The sequence below is a fragment of the Uloborus diversus genome, chromosome 5 (genome assembly GCF_026930045.1).
Source record: "Uloborus diversus isolate 005 chromosome 5, Udiv.v.3.1, whole genome shotgun sequence".
In the NCBI taxonomy this organism is placed as follows: Eukaryota; Metazoa; Arthropoda; class Arachnida; order Araneae; family Uloboridae; genus Uloborus; species Uloborus diversus.
Genome location: NC_072735.1, coordinates 152,041,392 through 152,061,498, shown reverse-complemented (window position 1 = coordinate 152,061,498; position 20,107 = coordinate 152,041,392). Strand labels below are relative to the sequence as shown.

The 20,107-nt window shown below is 33.4% G+C and overlaps 1 protein-coding gene across 1 annotated transcript in view; it reads left to right on the top strand.

Annotated features, from left to right (window-relative positions):
• Window positions 1–7,695: 7,695 nt before the first annotated feature.
• LOC129223197 (uncharacterized) overlaps window positions 7,696–20,107 on the top strand; it is a 55,871-nt gene continuing 43,459 nt past the window's right edge. The window contains exons 1-4 of the mRNA XM_054857764.1: window positions 7,696–7,747; window positions 11,049–11,303; window positions 17,059–17,246; window positions 19,236–19,460. Of these exons, the coding sequence (XP_054713739.1) occupies window positions 7,696–7,747; window positions 11,049–11,303; window positions 17,059–17,246; window positions 19,236–19,460 (720 nt within the window). The remainder of the gene's footprint in view (window positions 7,748–11,048; window positions 11,304–17,058; window positions 17,247–19,235; window positions 19,461–20,107) is intronic.

The window sequence follows — 20,107 nt, the reverse complement described above, 5'->3', positions numbered from 1 at the left end:
GCCAATAACAGTAACTGCTTGACCAGCCTCAACTTTCATTATTTTTGAAACAATTGTTCAATAATGAAAGCGCGTTATTGTATCGTATAACGCTCCATTTTTGATTACCCTAAACTCTCAGCTGTCAAATTGTTCTTTTTTCAGGGTTGCCAACCATTTATTGCAAAAATGGCGGCAAATTCAAATCTTGCGTTAATTTTGGGACACCCTTTATATCACACTCAATTTCTTTCAAACAGAACTCAGAACTATTTATTTTGAACGCTTATCGACCACTCGGGACCGTCAAATTTTCATGGCAGTTAGACGGTGTTGCTAAATCCCAAAGATTTAAACTAAGCTCAAATATTTCAAACAATATTTATGGTAACGGCACCAGTCCCAGACATTCTTAAGACATCGCTCTCAGGTTGACTCAATTTTCTGAGCCTTTTAATGTGTTTAGACTTTTAAAACTATTTTTTCTCGTGAAAATACACCTCATTTAACGTTTGGCTGCTTCTGGATCCTTTCAGCTAGTTAATTCTACTTTTATATGCTCGATTTTGAAAATGGATCTGATCCCCATCAACAGACACCGAAAAATAATATGGAGATCAGGCACCGGTCTGATGCAATGGTTGCAAAAATTACATTTTTTTGTAGCGAACTACAACTATTTTCTTGCAAATGTAGTTAATTACAACTACAACTGCTTTTTTTTTTAAATGTAGTGACTACAAACTACTTTTGAAATGTATTCGCTACTTCACTACTTTTTGAAAAATAAATGAATTAAAAGCATACATACACACCGTTGATTGAACGAACAAATTCGAAAAGTTGATCAGATTAATAAATTAATAAATTCAGATTAATCTCATTTGAACATGGAATATTACTTAGATTTATCATTTTTATTTTCTTTATTTTCTTTTTAAAACAATTTTTACAAATATTCGCTGAAAGAAAGGATTAAAAAGTTGAAAGATTCACATTTTTAAAATTTGGTCATTTCAAAAATATAAATAGAAGCAGTCTTAATGTGATTTACATTTTACATCTGCATACATACATATAAAATTGATTCGATGAGGAAAACATCTTTTAAGCAGAGGAGAAAATTTTTAATTTTCTATATTGGAATTAATTTTACAGGAACTTATATTTTGTAGGATTTAATTAATTAAATTTGAACTTCAAGCTAAGGGTCTGGGAACACCATCCCTTTTCATACGGTACTGATAAAATGTTTTTTTTTTTTAAACTTAATTTAAAAGTAGTTTCCAGAAATCGCTACAAACAACTATTGTTTTTTGTATCGAACTGCTCGCTACTCTACTTTTTTTTAAAAAGTAGTGCGCTTCACTACAAACTACTAAAAAATGTAGCTACTACAGTGGCATCGCTACTTCCGACCACTGATCTGATGATACACAGTAACAGACAGGATGAGGCTCTGGTACCGATCTGATGATACACAGTAACAGACAGGATGAGGATCAGCCACCGATCTGATGATACACAGTAACAGACAGGATGAGCATCAGGCACCAATCTCATGATACACAGTAACAGACAGGATGAGGATCAGGCACCGATCTGATGTTACACAGTAACAGACAGGATGAGGATCAAGCACCGATCTGATGATACACAGTAACAGACAGGATGAGGATCAGACACCGATTTGATGATAAACTGTAACAGATAGGATGAGGAAAGGATGAGTAATACACAAAATTCCCCTTTTCTCTTCAAAATGTGCAAAAGTTCTTTATTTTTAAGAACTTGAACCTCAATATATTCAAATGAACATGAAACACCAGCTGACCTCGTGGTGGCTGTTCATAATATTCCACCACCTTGTAAATATCAACTGGCTAATAAAATTCACTCTGATAGCACTAGATGGTTGCAAAGTATTCATGGGCCATAGCAACATCAGTGTTACTCGCCAAAAAGGCTTATTATTTAAATCCAAACTTATGATTGCGTGTTATTGATCCCTTGTCTGTTACTGGTAACCTTACCCTGTATTATATTACTAGTGGCACCCGCACGGCTTTGCCCGTAGTAGAAAATTAAAAGGTCTTTTGGTTCGCCTGTATATTTAAAAAATAATGTATGATGAATTTCTCGCCAATTGGCTTGCCCATGTTACGGTTCCACGTTATGATAACTTGGTAATTTACTCGTCCACCTTATGATAATTTTGCTCGGGAAAATGTTCTTAAAATTGGAATAGAAAAATAACAAAATCGAATTTTCGAAAAATCGCTTCGAGATGTACACCTCCATGCTACAAACTAATTCTGTGCCAAATTTCATGAAAATCGGCCGCATGGTTTAGGCGCAATGCGCGTCACAGAGATCTTGACAGACAGACAGAGAGAGATCCGGACAGAGATACTTACAGCTTTATTATTAGTAGAGAAAATAGAAATAAATTGTTTCAAATTTAGTACCTTACACTTTTTCAAAAATCTTAGTGGAATAGGGAGTAAATGAGGAAGGATTTATGTAACAAATAACCTATACTAACATGAAAAAAAAAAAAAAAGCAGTAAATTAGCTTATCGAATCTGAGATTAAATTACGTAAATAGTAAAACTGCTCTTACTGAAGCTTTAAACAAATAAGTAAGGGATTTTTTTCTTAATGGAGGGGGGAGGAGGGGCGAACGAATGCTAAAAAATTTCGTACACAAATGCTTCAAAATACAGATCACAACTGCAAAAAAAAAAAAAAAAAGACTGCCAGCAAAGTTCTGCTACTAAATAGGCTACTCTATTCAATTTATCAATCCCCAACGAAGGTCAAATGTTCCCCATCGATATACACATTTGCAAGTAATAACTGCCAGTAGAAATCTATTCCAAATACTTGCAACCCAATTAGAGCAATATTTTTTCTAACTTCAAAATTAACTTGGAACTTAAGTTAGTCTCTGCTTAAAATGACTCGTTGTCGGTTTTCTCCATTAAAAACGTGTCAACATTTTTCATTCTGATACATTCAAATACGTAGTTACTGAATCATATCTCACACAGACTCTCCTTTGCTCCAAAAGATGCCATATCAAGTGTGTTGAGTGACACAAGGTTCTATAGTTCTAACGTGGGCGTCCTATTTTTTTTAACCTTAATTAGTAAAAAAAGCGAAATATCAAGGATATTTCTTTAACATTCTCCATAAATTCAAGAAGCTTATAAGTTAATATTTTGAACAGACTAGCAACTTAGCAGACGTACATTTTGTGTAAATTTTTGTGATGATTTCCTTATTTGTTTTCAAAATGTGAAGATTTTTCATAATGAGAAAACAAGTAAGGAAAGCATCAGAAAAATTTGCACAAAATTTTAAAATATGAAGCTTTTTTATAATGATTTTTTTCTTATGAAATACTTTGCATTTTTAACTTTAAGACACTGGGGTTGTTTTAATACGTAGTGATGCTCTTTTTAATTTCAGTTTCTTCATTGAAATTTCTTATCGGATGGAATTCGACATTTCAATAATTAGGAGAAGTAGATATGTTCAAAACATTGAACAGAACTGAAAATAAATCATTGTTCCTAATATTATTTTACATTCAAGTAAACAGTGTAGTTTGTGGAAGTATTGTTTTCGGTGAGTATACTTAATTTTTTTTTCTTGTGTTCATTCATTGATAATTTAGATTCAAGGATGAGATAATATATTTAATTTTCAGACATAATGTACATAACTTAAAATATTCTTTTGGCAGGGGCCCGGGGAAGTAATTTGCGATGTCCCCCCCCCCACTCCTTTCAAAAAAAAAAAAAAATTAATATTTTATAGAAAACACGAAATTCCTTTTGAAACGCAGTTTTAGACTAACTTAGATGATGTTGCGGGGAGGAGAAATTTGAATGTCGTGTTCTAAATTTTTTTCTAATTCATAATCTTGAAAGACATTCTAGACTATCTTTGGTCTTGAGAATGTTAGGGGTTGAAGAGGTTCGGTGTTATTTAAAATTCGCAACTCCAGAGCGCAAATACGCTACCTTGCCGGGATTAACAATACTAAAGAAAAAGGTAAAACATTCCATTTCACGTGTTTTCTTTGAGGTACATTACAGGCTTAAGACAGTTTTGGTTCAATGTAATTTGAAAAGAATAGAAAAGAAAAAGAATAGAATAGAAAAGAAAACCCACAAACACGATGAAAAATAACTGTCATTCACTAAGCGTCAAAACAAGTTATAAGTTACGGCATTTGTTTGTTTTACCTTTTTCATCCGCCATTAGACAGTGGCTGCAGCGCCCCCTATAGTTTATTGGAGTTGCGAATATTGGGGAAAATGTTTTGAATTCAAGTATTTACATTTTTCAAAAATTTGCAATTCCACTTTGGGTGTCACCAGACGGGTAACACCCTGGGCAGACTGCCTCCTCCGTCCCCCGTAGCGACGCCACTGATTTTGGTCAATTAATTTTAAAATTTTTTTCATTTAATTAGTAATAGCTTCTGAGTTGCCTTAAGAGGAATACACTAGTGTATTTTTCTTTCCTTCTTGTCCTATATTTTGCTTATCAAAAACTTCGCAGTACAGTACAACCTCGTTTATCCTGATTATCTGGGACCCAAGGCAATCCGATTGAACGGAAATTTTGATAATCCGGATCAATATTAAAGGGTGGGTAATAAGCAAAACAAATTAATCTGGATAATAAAGGTGGACCATAAGCAAAACAAATTCCTAAATAAACAGTCTTATCTTTTATTACAGAAAAAAAATATTTTTAACAAAATAACATAGGATTGTTTCGTGCAAACACTTTATCATTTACAGCTCAACTGCAGTATGTCAGACTGACGCCATGATGTTTGTTAAATTATTGTAATTTATTGCACGAGTTCTACATTTAATCAAATTAGAAAGGGAATGTTTGGCGTACTTATACTTCGGTTATTACTATAATATATGTTGAAATTATTATTTGAAAAATATTTAATTGAAATAAACTCTACCAAGTTTATTTAACCGGAGATTCGGATGTACGGGGTCCGATAAGCAAGGTTCTACTGTGATCTTTATCATGTAACATAATTTTATTCACATTTTTTAGGAATAGTCCAAGACGACAGTAATTATGAAAGTGTATTTGAGCAAGCAATAAATTCAATGACTAGTTACTTTCGAAAGAAGGGCAGTGACGTACCATTCTCTATAAAACATATTGATCCATCGAAACCTTTGACAGACCAAATTGGAGGTAAGATGATTTAATTTCAATATTTTTACGATCAGATAAAACAAAGTGGAAAATATGTTTATCTACGCATTTCAATACCAAATAAATAATAATAAAAAAGCTGTCGCAATATTTTTCACAACCAAAAACAGGTCCATAAAAGTCAAAAAAAAAAAAAAAAAAAAAAAAGCATGAAATAACGCTTAATGTATTGTTAAAATATCTTTACAAAACATACAATTAATTAAGTTCTGGAAATAAAAATTAAAAGTAGTGTATTGAAATGAGGAAACGTGCTTTTTAGTCTGTGGACTCGATCTGTGCCCCCCCCCCCAATAACTTTTCAATGAGTTTTAGGATCTGAACAAACTCCCCCCCCCCTTTTCTGTCGGCCACCAAATATCATTCCCATAAAGTTAAAAAAAAATACCTTTGTGACGTAAAAACCGCATCTCTGCCACTCTAGAGGCATAAAGGAGAAAACACATTTACAAAGTATTAATTACATCGAGGAATAAAATCTCCATATTCCAAAGCTTTTTCTGTATGATCCTTAACTTTTCTGCTATTTCTTTCAAAAATTTTTATCAAAAGAATTTAGTTTGTTGGTGCATAACCTTTTTAAAGTATATTATTAAATAAATATGTATATAAAAGGAATTAAAATATTTTACTTATTCAAAATGTGGTAACTTTTAAAGTTGAATAGATACCTTTGTGCTTCAAAAGTAAAATAAGAAATAGCAACGCTTAATTGCACAAAATTGAAGATTACTGCATAAATCTGTTTCGGGGATACAAGAAACCCCTTTTTCAATGAAAATGTATGAACTTATGGATGAAATGACATCAAACAAAACCGAAACACATGTATGCAATAATAATTTGAACAATTAAACGTTTTTCTTATTTTACTTATTCCCATAATTCATATTTTGATTTTGACAATTATTCTTTCAGTTTAACATTTCAAAAAATGTAACCTTAGCGCCTGCTGAGTAATTTAAGACAACTATAAACTCCGAAAGAAAATGCGTATTTGCTACAATTAAGCTTTGCTGGAAGAAAGCGATTAACTATAAATATTTTCAGAAAGTTACCGCCCTATAGCCAGAGATAAGGCAGAATACATAAAATACACCACCAGCTCAGTCATTCCATCCGAGGACTGCAGTTTCGTGCTTATTAGCACTCATCAGCGCAGAATAACTTGCTGAAAATATCATGCCTCGCCTTCATTCTTCGAGTTGAACCGAACCATTGCTCCGATCACTCGTATGGTCAGTGCTAATTCCATATTAGCTACCAGTTTGTTTGGCACTCTTGGCTTCCTTAAGAGGTTTTCCATCTCCAGCTCAGTCACTTTCCTATGCTGGGCTGATGAGTGCTAATAAGCACGAAATTGCATTCCTCGACGGAATGACTGAACTGGCGGTGTATTTTATGAAACGATAAATATGTTTAAAGAAAAGAATTGAAGCTTTCTTTCTTATTCAAGAAGGCTTCGTTGCTACTTGATAATTAAGATCTAATTCGTTCAGTATTCGACAATGAGAAACTTTGGTGGTTCTTAGATTCAAAAAGTTACGGCCCTGTGAAATTGCTCTTTATTACCCAAGAAGGTTTTGATCTGCGATTCGGGGGCTGGACAGATGTTTGGTTCCGCTAGGGCAGTGGCACTCAACCTTTTCACTGCTGTGAACCACTTCGTAACTTTCCGAATCCTAAGTGGATCCCATAAGATTGAAAAACTATTTTCACTTCAATTACATCAGATGGAATGGGGTGAATCCAAAAACTATCTTTGATAAATTTAATTCTGTGGCAGAAGCTTCGTCTTCTAAGCAGGAGGTTGCGGGTTTAATACCCGCCGGTGCACTGGGTGTTATTTCCTTCACTTGTAATGTAAATCTTTCCTGTGTATGTCCGGAGGTAAGGCGCACTGTGCGCAGTCTTCGATGTATGTGAAGCATTCATTAGCTTCTGTATAAATAGATAAATAAATAAATTTAATTACAACAATGAAAATGATGTAGATTGATTTTCTATAGCTGTTCGTGGATCACATGAAAGTTGCTCGCGGACCACAGGTTGAGAATCACTGGGCTAGTAAATGCCACCATAAATGTTCGTTTCACACCCTTTTAATAATAATGATAATATTTGCCTTTTTTCGAGCCTGGCAAGTGAGATTTTGAATCTTATTTTGCTAAGTACAATATGTTCAGAATTACATTGTAAGCCAAGTAAAATTACCTTTAAATCTATACTAATAATATAAAGCTGAAGAGTTTGTTTGTTTCAACACGCTAATCTCAGGAACTACTGGCTCGAATTGAAAAATTCTTTTTGTGCTGAATAGTCCATTTATTGAGGAACTCTATAGGCTATATAACATCACGCTATGGCTAATAGGAGTGGAGCAGCAGTAAAAAATGTTATGAAAACAGGAAAATTAAAATCATTATGTAAAATGCTTGGAACGCAGTTTATATGTATTCACAGTGGCTCGACCTGAAAGTGCATGCATTGCGATCCAGTGGGCGTAAGTTCGAGTCAGCCATGAAGCAAATCTCAAAGCACTGCCTGAATTTCAGAGAAAATCCTAAATGATGCTAAAAATGAGCGAAAAAAAAAAACGTATCGTTGTATTATTTTTCTTATAAATTATTAACTAATAATATTAAAAAAAATATATATAACTATTAACATAAAGAGTTTGTTTATTAACCGACTTCAAAAAGGAGGCGGTTATCAATTCATACCGTATGTATGTTTTTTTTTTGTTTGTCCACTCATAGCGTCTCACCTAGTGAACCGATTTTGATGATTCTTTTTTTAATGGATAGGGGATGGCTCAACTTAGATCCCATTACTTTGTTTGACCATATTTGCTCTTTAGAAAAAAAGTTATGGGAAAAAAACAGTAAATTTTATGCAATTTCCCTATTAAATGTTTTTGTAGCGAAGTTCGCACTTTTCATACGTGGATAACGGTGGCTCAGTGGTAGAATTCTCGCCTCCCACACGAGCGACCCGGGTTCAAATCCCGACTAGGACAAAGTGAATTTTACTAAAATTTCGTTTCTACTGTTTCCCGTATTTTCTCGAATCTTCTATTAATTTCTGTATCTTTCCAAGTCTGGAAAGTTCCAGCACTTTCTCAAGTTGTATATAAGGAGATGTAACGTTCATTCGTGGTTCTGAATAAAGATCTCGAGTTGAGACTAACGAGTATTCGCTTCATTTTGCTTTCACATTGTCTTCGCTATCTTCATCTACGCGACAATAGGAAACCCATTGTTATAAAAGTTTGGTGCCATATAACAGTAACATTAATAGTAATTGTAATGATAATTTTGAATGAAGGCTTCTCTGAAGCAAGCATCAAATTTCTTCAAGGGACATTTTGATAATGGGGAATCTGGCGCTGTCGTCTCATTTTTGGCGTAAATAATTTTATTTTAGTAACCCTGCTGAGTTATAGTAACACTATGTGAATTATCAAAATCTTCCTTTCTTCAGCGCTATTGCTCCATAGTAGGGGCAAACCTAACCTGGAAGCGAGGTGATGCAGTAATTAGGATCTGCTTAGCCTTCACAATGCTACCATTAGGTTTGACTCAACTACTCTGTAGTATTTTTATCGTTATCATCTATGCCGATAACAGATGATCGGGGCTAAGTAAGAAAATACAGGATTGCATCATGAGCAACATAGATGCTGTGGAATGTAAATTAGTTAGGAAAAACGTAATACTTAAATGGTTATAATTAAATTAACTACGCATGATTTCCAGAGAGGAACAACGATAAGTTTTTAGTGCCAATCGCTTAAAGTTTAACGCGTGTCAATAGTTTTTTTTTTTTTTAGTATGGAGCATTTTTAAGAAAAAATGTGAAGTTTCGTGATGGTAACTTATTATTTCTTAAATACCTACATTTACACTAAAAAGAATGAAATAAAAAAAATTTTGAAAAAAAAAATAGAACCGACTTCAAAATTGCTCTAAAAAGTGAAAAATAATTTTATTCTTTAAACACCATCGATAATGCTTTTAAACATAATTTTTGAAGTTGGCGCAAAAACGATAGATAAAATCATTCACAGCCATAACTCAAATACAACTATAAATTTAACCAGGACCAGTTTCTTCACTATCACATACATTATGCATTGTTGACCGCATATTTGAATAGCGATATAAATGTTTCGTTCGTAACTTTGGATGCTTTTCTGAAAAAAAAATATGAACGAAGCATGGTTACACTCGATTTTACGTTTTGTTTTTGCGCCAACTTCAAAAATTATGTTTAAAAGCATTATCGATGGTGTTTAAAGAATAAAATTATTTTTCACTTTTTAGAGCAATTTTGAAGTCGGTTCTATTTTTTTTTTCAAAATTTTTTTTATTCGCTTTCAATTAAAATGTTATATGTTCCGTATTCATATGCGTACAGTTTCATATAATTTGTCACGTAAAATATTGTAATGGTTTAACCCCAGTTTCGCGCCAACATTTAAAATTTCTTCCCTCCATAAATATATCAAAACTGAAAAACAGGGGGAAGGAAATTTCGTATGGGCAAAACTTTGGGGGGGGGGGGAGGACAGCATTCTAATCTCATTCATTAATTTGTTTATCTGCTTAAGTACAAACAAACAACATAGAATCTAAAAACAGAAAGCCCAATGAGCTTAGTCTGCGCGCATGCGCAGTCGCTGTGGCAAATTTGTGATATCCGCGATTTAACGTCTAGTTGCAACTGTTGGATATGTTTTAGTCTTGATTGAATTTCATTCCCTAAGACAACTTTGGAATAACTGTTAGATCTGTTCTAACCTTGCAATTACAGTCCGAGATAAACAAACCCTATGAGCTGAGAGTAAGTACATAAGAATTTAGGGAAAATTAGTGATTTTCAAACTTTAATTACTCCGGCCCATGATGTCCCTGGGGGATGAATTTTTATATATGTACTCAATGGCCCCCAAGAATATGTATACAAAAAATCATTACCGTAGCCCCCCGGGGAACTGTGATATAACCCCGGGAAGGTACAATTTGGGGGGTAAAAACGAGGGGGAAGGGGAGGGGGGTCAAATGGCACAAAAGGCACATCAGTAGGGCACAAGGAATGTGTGTGCGAAATTTCAGCTTTATTTCTTTTTTCGTCTGGGCTGTAGCCCTGTCAAAGAAAGCGAAAACTTTTTTGAACAGCGATTTCATAACTTTAATACCTCCTCCCAGTGATGGTCCAGGGGATTGTATTTTGGTTTACGGAGTCAGGGACCTATAGAGATTGAGTGTACCAAAAATCAACCCGGGGGTCTTCATGGGACTGAGATACAGAGGGGCGAAAAACCCAAAAAAACCTCAACTTGTTCTGTCGTGTAATCTTGTTTGAACGCGCTAAACATAGGGAACTACTGGTTTGAATTGAAAAATTCTTTTTGTATTGAATAGTCCATTTATTGAGAAAGGCTGTAGGCTATACAACATCATGCTATGACTAATAGGAGTGGAGCAGCAATAAAAAATGTTATGAAAACAGCAAAATTTATATCATAACATAAAATGCATGGAATGCCGAATATACGTATATTTTTGAGGTAGCCGGACAGTGTAGCTAGTAATGTATATATATATATATATATATATATATATATATATATATATATATATATATATATATATATATATATATATATATATATATATATATATATATATATATATATATATATATATATATATATATATAAAGAGGTACGCTCATTTTGCTTCAGAAGGTAGTGTGATAGTTAGATTGTGTTTCACATTTAATGTAATTGTTTTCGGAAGGTGTATGCCATTCGGATGAAGATTTCGAGGTGCTGTTCTCCGCTACGTCTTGTGACTTAATGAAAAAGCTGGCCCTACAGAGCTCTTCCAATGAAATCCTGCACTTTGCAGTGAATATTGACCGATGCCGCGTCAGCAAGCTCCCCATCCGACTGGACAGAGTCCCACGATCAGACGTTACTCAAGCCATTGCAGATGTAGTGCAGGAGCGTCAAAGGAATGCAGATATAGTGGTCCTACATGACGTCAATTACGGTAAGTGCAAAGAATAGAGTGAAGAAAAACATGTTCACAGCTACTAGAGGCTGTCACACATGATGGCACACATTTTTCAACATATCGCACAGCTAATAAATACAACACCGCCACAAGTCAAAAATTGTCTATTTTGAGTTATACAGGATGTCCGCAAATTCGGAAATATTGGTTTTATAACAATATTTCTTTCTATACAGCTAACGTTCTTTAAAAATATAACGATTCATTTCATTTCTTCGTATGGGGCAGTTGGATTAAAATTTTCAATGCATTCATATACAGGGTGTTCCGTTTCAACCTGCAAGACCTTTATTTTTGCAACCGTTAGTACTAGATGTATACTTCCAAGTGCAAAATTGTTCAAAATCAGATGCAGAGTTAAGTTATTGAAAGTTTGAAGCGAAAATAAAAATGAGTCAAAAAATACAAAATTTAGCTTTTTACACGGACTCTAGGTCCCCTAAATTATATGTAGGGAAATAATCTCCATTGAAAACTATTACTGACACAAAAAACTTGACATTTTTGAGACCAAAACGCAAGGAGATATTCCAGTTCAAAGTTTTAAGGGACCATACAGAAGATGAGATTGGATCTTATCGCATTTTCAGAAGAATGACAGGTTGTCAAAGTAAGAAAAACAAGGTATTTTATATTTTTCATTGCTATTCAAAATAAATGCAAATGTTATGCCGTGATACGCAAAAGCACACTACAAAACCTCGAATAGTTTGAAAATCCACACTCTATGAACACATATACTTTTTAACACTTGTTAACTGCTATATTTCCCCCAAAAAGGTGTTATTGACAGCGAGTGAGAAGTGGAGTAAGTTACAAAACGCTGCGTTTCATATCTCGGTGAATATTGGTCATACTAATTTCGAATATTTTGTGTTGGAATTATTTTTCAATGGAGATTATTTCCCTAATTATACGTTAGGGGACCTGGGGCCCGTATAAAAAGTTAAATTTTGTATTTTTGACTTATTTTTATTTTCACTTCAAACTTTCAATATCTTAGCTCTGCATCTGATTTTGAACACTTTTGCAATTGCATCTAGGACTAACGGTTGCGAAAATAAAGGTCTTGCAGGTTAAAACGGACACCCTGTATACATGTCCTGGTGCATTTTATTAGTTCCATTAAAATGCAAGACAGCCACAAACGAAAAATGTTTTTTAACCTTATTTTTGAGATACGTCAGTGTGTTACTATGAGAATTTAAGCTAAGGCACATTACATTTAAATTGATTTTTCTCGAAAAGGAGTTTTTGCAGATGTGGCAGTGTTGTACTAGGTGTGCGATACCTGAATTAACTCATCTGTCACAAAGTATTACACTTCATCGTACTCCTTCTGCTTGTCACATGGCACTTTATATTACACTAAACAAATTGTTTTTTAAAAAATATCTGATATCCACCTCTTGTTACCCTATTCCTCCCCCTTTTCGCAAACTAACAATTCACAATTTCATGATTCCCCCCCCCCCTCGCTTAAACCGTGACATTATTTGTGGAGGACTCCTTATCTATTACAGCATAAGAAAATATCATTTGAGGCGGGGTTAAGGTAACGTGGTCCGGTATTGTAGTGGCCCCTAAAATCAAACCTCCAAGCAACCGAAATGTGTCGCCTAGGTCCTGGTGAAATCTGGTCCTTCGAATACATGTGACTATCATTTTGTCACATGCATTCATGTCACATGTATACATGTATATTTTTAGTATAATATTTAACGCGGCCGTTTTCGAAATTTTAAAGGCATTTTTTTCTGAAAGAGCACGCTTAAAAACATAGGTTTTGACCATTTTTAAAATAATTTGACAAAGTTTACTATTTTTAAAAAAGTATTTTAATCGGTGTGCAGACTCAATTTTATTTTTAACGCTTCTGCGCATGACATCACGAATGATGAACTGCCATTTACTGTTGCCATTAGCGCAGAGCGCAATACTTAATTCGCTTCCTTACTCATATGTAGTGGCAACGATATGGTTGATAGCAAGCGTAGAGCGCAATATTTAATTCGCTTCTAAATTATCATTGTCTGGAAATGCAGTAGACAGCAAGCGTGAACATTCAGCGCGCCAGGGGAATGTGCCAAAGTGCATCATTTGTGACGTCATAAAGACCACTCCTTGCTTGAAAAATCGGACATTTTAAAAAATTAATTAAAAAACAACTGTTGGGAAAAATGAAAGTATTTTCTGGGTCCATGTTATTTTTTTAGCTCATTCTATCAACTTCAGTGACTAAAAGTAGTACTTTTGACTGAAGGAAACAACCCCATTTTCCATATTTGGGTTTCACTAGGTTAGCGAGATCATAGCGGTTATCTTGATATAAACCTAAGTCACGAAGTAATTTCGGAGGCAGCGATAATAAAGTATAATCTATAGAAGAGGATTTTCGCCCTTTCTTCTTTGTCACATTTTCCATAAATCAAATTTTGGAGAGGGAGAGAATTGAAGAGAAAATGTTCACAACACACACAAACTAATTTATTTTTCTACTCACAATATACATGATAGGCAGCCAAGTTGCCCTTTTTCCCGAATAGCGGTCAAAAGATATGCCATAAAGTTGTTCCGCTATTCGGTCAGGAGGTTTTTTTGCAGTCATGCCTTCATGACTGTCTATAGCCATATGAACTCAGGTGCTCTCATGTAGCTGCGCAGTAGGCAATCGCGGAAAGCCCCATTACACAATTATGGAGATCCCAGTTATTAATATTGGGATCCCTGTCAAGTGTTACGCAATGTAACCACGCGGAGCATATAATTTCTTACATAATCTCAACAGTAACAAAATCTCAAGTACCAAAATATTCCCAACCGTTGGGCTTTAACTTTTTAATGATTTTTCTTGCATAAATGCAATAATATTCAATAAATTTGTTTAACAATAACAATGCTACTCCAGTAATATTTTAATCTACTGGAAACTAAAGCACTGATCTATTTCAATTTTAGTTTGAAATTTTAAGCTTCGATTATGAAATTCATCCTCTACGTCATGATGTTTCAATAATTTCATTGACTGTTGCTACGCCATCATTAGTTTCTTACAATATTGTTAGATTGAACTCCTCAAAATTAACCAAAAGCTCCAACACTTATGAACTTTGCACCACCTTTTTTATGTTCTTAGATTTGTTTAATTAATCTAATCATGAGATGATTTTGGATTTAAGGGAATTAAATATGAACCAAGTTAGTTCTATTTTTAGTATTTATTCGAATAAAAAAAAAAGCCTTAACAATGTGTCAAAGACATGTTCAATATTCGTATTTATAAACTGCAGCAATTTTTTAATATACAGCTATGTGCCTGTTCGGAAAATATTTAAAAAATGTTTTTACTTTTACAATCCTGGATTAATTATATTTAAACAATTATTATTAATAATAGTCTGCAAAAATGGTGACACTGCTTATCAAAATGTAAACATGCGCAGTTATCTCTTTTCCCCTAAATATGAACTTGTATTCGGAATTTGAACTATGACTGAAAAATCGCATCTCTGCCATTCTAGAGTCGTAAAGGAGAAAACACATTTACAGAGTATTGATCACATTGAGAAATATAATCTCAATATTCCAAAGCTTTTCCATATGATCATTAACTTTTCTGCTATTTCTTTCAAATTGTTTTATCAAAAGAATAGGGTTTTTTGATGCATAACTTTTCAAAGTAGGGGAACATGGGGCAAAGTGAAATAGCGGGGCAAAGTGAAAAGGTGAAATATTTACTCTGATTTTAGCTCAACCTATCTGATATTACTTTAACTATATAGTACCAAGTGTAGTTTGTTCCAGTCAAGAAAGAAATACCGCCGAAGATTAAAGCATTTGCTAATACAGGCAAATTTTAAAAATTGATACTCATATTGTAATATTTTGTTGTAAGTCAAAAACTATTTTTGTTGCTATAAAATGATAAAGTTCTTGTTGTTAACATTTTAAATATTAATTAAAACTTCTAATATTCAATGCAACAAAAATTTAGTCAATATTGAGCTCATTTGTATTTAAAAAAATTATACAATTAATCAAGGGCGTATTGGGCAAAGTGAAATAGTGTGTGTGTGTTTCATTTACTCACTCAATCATTTAATATAAATTACTTACGTTTTCATTTATTAATTCAATCATTTGCATTCCTTCATTTAGTATATATAATTCACTTATATATATATATATATATATATATATATATATATATATATATATATATATATATATATATATATATATATATATATTATATATATATATATATATATATATATATATATTCATTCACTTATTTTCTCATTCGTTCATTCTTTTACTCGCTCATTTATTTTTCTTCAATATTAATGGATTTATTCATTTAATTATTCGGTTATTGCTTCATTATCTTTTCATTTATTCGTTCAACGTTTTATTTACTGATTGTTTTGGTCAAAAATATGTTTTATAATCGAATAAAAAATATTTCATGAGAAAAATATTTTGTATTTCACTTTTATTTTTCACTCACCATAAAAAAAGTGAAAATTTTCTACTTTCTTTTGGAGACTCAAATTTACTGCCAAAAATAAAAAATACTGTTTCAACACAAGTTTTATTACAAAATACAGTGTTCTTTCTCCATGTACTGTAGTTTTCAAAATAAATTTTCGATTTGTTTATTTTGAAAAAATTCAGTCACATTAACCATTTCACTTTGCCCCAAGTTCCCCTACATATTAAACGAATAAAAATATTTAAAATATTTTACTTATTCAAAATATGTTAAATTTTGTATAATTATTTTTTACGTAATATTTCAAACAGGTTATTTAACTATTTTTTTTTTTTTTGTGTTACTTCTTTTAAGTGACAGGTGTTTGGTTCTTGTACGTTTAGTCGTTTTTCTTCAACTATAGAGGAATTCAGACACAATAGTATATTTTTTTATAGTCAACACAGTTCACCTTAAATTTAATGAACTTTTTATAAGATTCTGCACTTAAAATTATCCAAACAAATCCTTTTCACAAAACGTACTTGAATTCATGTTTCTAAAATGTGCTTTCCTTCGAGTTTGGTAAGTTCAGACTTCTGAAATTTTAATGCTGGCTTAAACGGCTGCATGTGTGTGTGTTCCTTGTACAAATCCACAGTTTACGTCGGATCTGGATCAGAGGTCCTATGTCGTTCAAGAATTAACACGGGGGGGGGGAGGGGGAAGGGAAACGGGGTGTCTTATACAATTCCAAGTTACGTTGAAGTTTGTCACATTTGACACTGAGGTCCTTTGATGCTCAGGAATTCACCTAGGGGTATTTTCGCTCTCCCTTATGGACTGCGACTGCCATGAAAGATTTTCGCCAAAAAAAGCTGTGAAACGGAATGCACACGCCTATTAACAACAATGATTAAATTTTTGAAATTAAAAATAAAAAAATAATAAAATCAAAGAAGAGTCTAAATTGCATTTTGAGCCATAAAATTGCTTTTTTCTACACGTGGAAGGGAAATTTTAACAGAATTTTTTTTTTTAAAGCCTTATTGTTGAACACGTGTCACTTTTATCCCAACTTTTATTTTCGAGGTAGAACATGCAACGCCGGGAAACGAAGAAGCTATCGCTATCAGCTATCAGATTTACTGTGTTTGAAAATACTGTTAACTTCAAAAAAGTAGCAAGCAGTTTACGTATTTTTAAATACAATTCTCATTACTATCTGACTTATTATAAATTGAAATCCTTTTTCAGAAAACCATGCAACAGTCAAATCATTGCTTTCAGAATTAACCAGAAGAAGAATTCGTTATTCATACCTGCTTTTTGAACGAAACGTATGGAAAATAAGCCGTCGAATGGACATGGTTAGGCGTGGACAAGATGCGTTAACTGTCATCGCCCTTGCAGATTATTCAGAACTAAAACTTCTTTTAGACAAGGTAATTCTGTTTTTTCGTTGAGTTTTCACTAAGCTCACAATGTCTGTTAGACATATACTAAAAAGTCAGTAATTTACCGTTTTTGACGAATGAAAACCTGAAAATTCGCGTGTAAGTTTATGTTTCGTGACGATATATGTAAACAACACAATTCAGTTTCTTCTCTTTTTGCTTTGATTTTTGAGCCTAACTTTGTGTTGATTCATAAGTATGGAATCGAATGTTGAAACGTTTCTAAAAGAATATACAAATCATCGAAACACAATTTTGACACAAGTTAGTTCAAACTATCTAAATATAAATTTTGTAATAAGCGCAAATTCGCACATGACCAAGCCCATGATGGATTTTTCTACTTCTGATAATAATTTTCTGTTTGTATTTAAGTTTAGTACCTTAAAGTACATTGTTACAACTATCCCTCTTTTTGAAACCAGAGTAGGGTAATTATAACCCCATTTAATAGTAAAAAATCGAAAGAAAATGAATAAAAGTATTCAAACACTAATTAACAAGTTAAAGCAATTCCAAATTCAGAAAGGTATGGAGAAATATTAACGACAAAAAACGTCTTGGAAAAGATGGAAAAAGATGAAAAAGCGATATCTTAAAAAGAAATGAGACTACAAGAAAGAAAGTTTATCAAATTGAGAAAACCTAAAGGTGGACAAGTAAATAGGACAAGTAAAACTCTAGAAACGGAAGAAAGAAAAAAAAATATGAAGAGAAGTAAAAAGAAGAAAGAGAGAATCCTGAAATCAAAAGTTAAGTGAAGCGATCTTTAGCTATATGATCATCTTCTGATCCAGACACTAGGGAGACTGAAATGTAGGACATACCACATACGGCTTTGGAATCAAAAGATCCAGGAAACTGTCTGACACTAGAAGAAAAACTTTAGGCCTGGATCTTAAGTTTTAGCCTATTTCAAAAAAGGTTACAGGAAAATTACCAAAGCCATAGTGAACTTAAAAATTGCTCCATTAAAACACTTTTAGAAAAAAAAAAAGAACAACCAGTGTTTATAAAACACGCGTGGTCAGAACTACCCCAAAGTTTCATTTTTTTGTGATTTTTTGGTGGCGTAAATATAGCCACACTTTTAACTAACTCAATTCTTTTAAAGAGTCAAGAAATCAATCTCTCAAAACCATGAAAATAAATTAATTTTTTAAGGAGTCATGCAAAAGTTGAAAATAAAGAAGTCAGAAGTGGCCACCTAATTGAATTGTGGCCATAATTACTCCTAATTGACCTGAATTGACAAGGATGCAGGCAATATATTTTTCTTTTATTACGTGTGCGAAACTCGTCCCTTTTTCTATTAAATATTGCTACGGTGGTACAGTTGATAATTTTACAATAAATGTCTTCCCTGTCATTTGGTATCATTAATTACAGTGAACTCCGATTTTACGTCCCCCAAATAAACGATGTTCCCGCATTTCACGTTTTTTCATCAGGTCTCAGTTTTTCCGTGTACTAATAACGTTGATTTTACCCGGATTGTAAGTTTCTTAAATGTGAATTTTCCGCATTTTACGTTTTCCCTGGAAAGGAAAAAAAAATGTTATAAAATAAGCAGTATATTTTATAATAAATTTCAATCCTAGAAGATACAAGCTTTACTTTGAACTCAATGATTAAAAAAACAGTGCTCTATTACGAACTATTTTCAACCTAAACACCCGGATACGCAACTAAATGTGTTAAAATGTTCTAAAATGATAAGTAATGTTCTTTCCGTAAAATATAGATACAGAGTCATCTTCACAAACTTTAGTTTTCTCTATTTGATTTGTACTTTCCGTATCTTTCCCGTATTTTATGTTTTCCCGCATTTTTCGTTTTTTTTAACCCAGTCCCTTGAGAAACGTAAAATCGAGGTTTCACTGTGTTGCATAAATGGATTACGAAAATGTGACTTTATTTTGCATTGAGGGAAATATAAGTCCATGAAATAGTCACTGATAGTGATTTTCATTCTAGATGTACGAGCAACATTTATTGGACTCCAATATTTACTTTTTAATTGTCAATGATGGATGGGAAGCTGTCAATCCAGAGATCGATGAACCTCAAAGAGTTCAGTATGCACTTGATTTGCAGATGCTGTTGCTCAAAAGACAAGTGAGCCAATCCTTTTCTTCCATTTTGCTCGGCGTGGTACAGAATGACTCAGACACCGATGACGATAAGCGTTGGAAATGGAAGGTAATTAAGGCATCAGTCTTTTATGTGACGCCATTAAGGCGCTAATGCATGACATAAGTAGTTTTGAAGCCCAGTTTCCACCAGATAGAGGCACCTGGGCTCTCTTCGATGCAAAACTGCTCTAGGAATTTAATTTTGCCGAGAGCATTCAAAGCGAAACGAATACCTAAGGGATCTTTTACATGCCGCATAGTCATGCGACGTGGGCGCTGATGATTTTCTGCATCTTGGGATGCGAATCCACCGACTGTACACCTCAGGTTAGGTGGACCCGGGTCCGAGGCGTGGAAGGCCAGCACCATTCCATCACGACACCAGCCGACAGTTTAGTGATTATTTATAAAATAATATTTTCCTGCCATTTCGATGAACAGGTTTAAGTAAAAATATTTGTCCTGGTGATTATCAGATATGCATTGCATTATCTTTGACAGTATAATTATTGGAACTTACTGTAACACAACCGTAACAATTTTTTTCTCACGTTGAAAACGAGCATTTAACAACATTATGCCAAGTGATCATTTGTTTCATGGCTAGGTCATCGCACAAACAGTCTGCAGTCAGTGATCACGTAATTTCACTGCTAATTATAAGTTTCTTAATAAACTAGAAAATCGCCCGTCATGGTATGACGGGTGAAAATC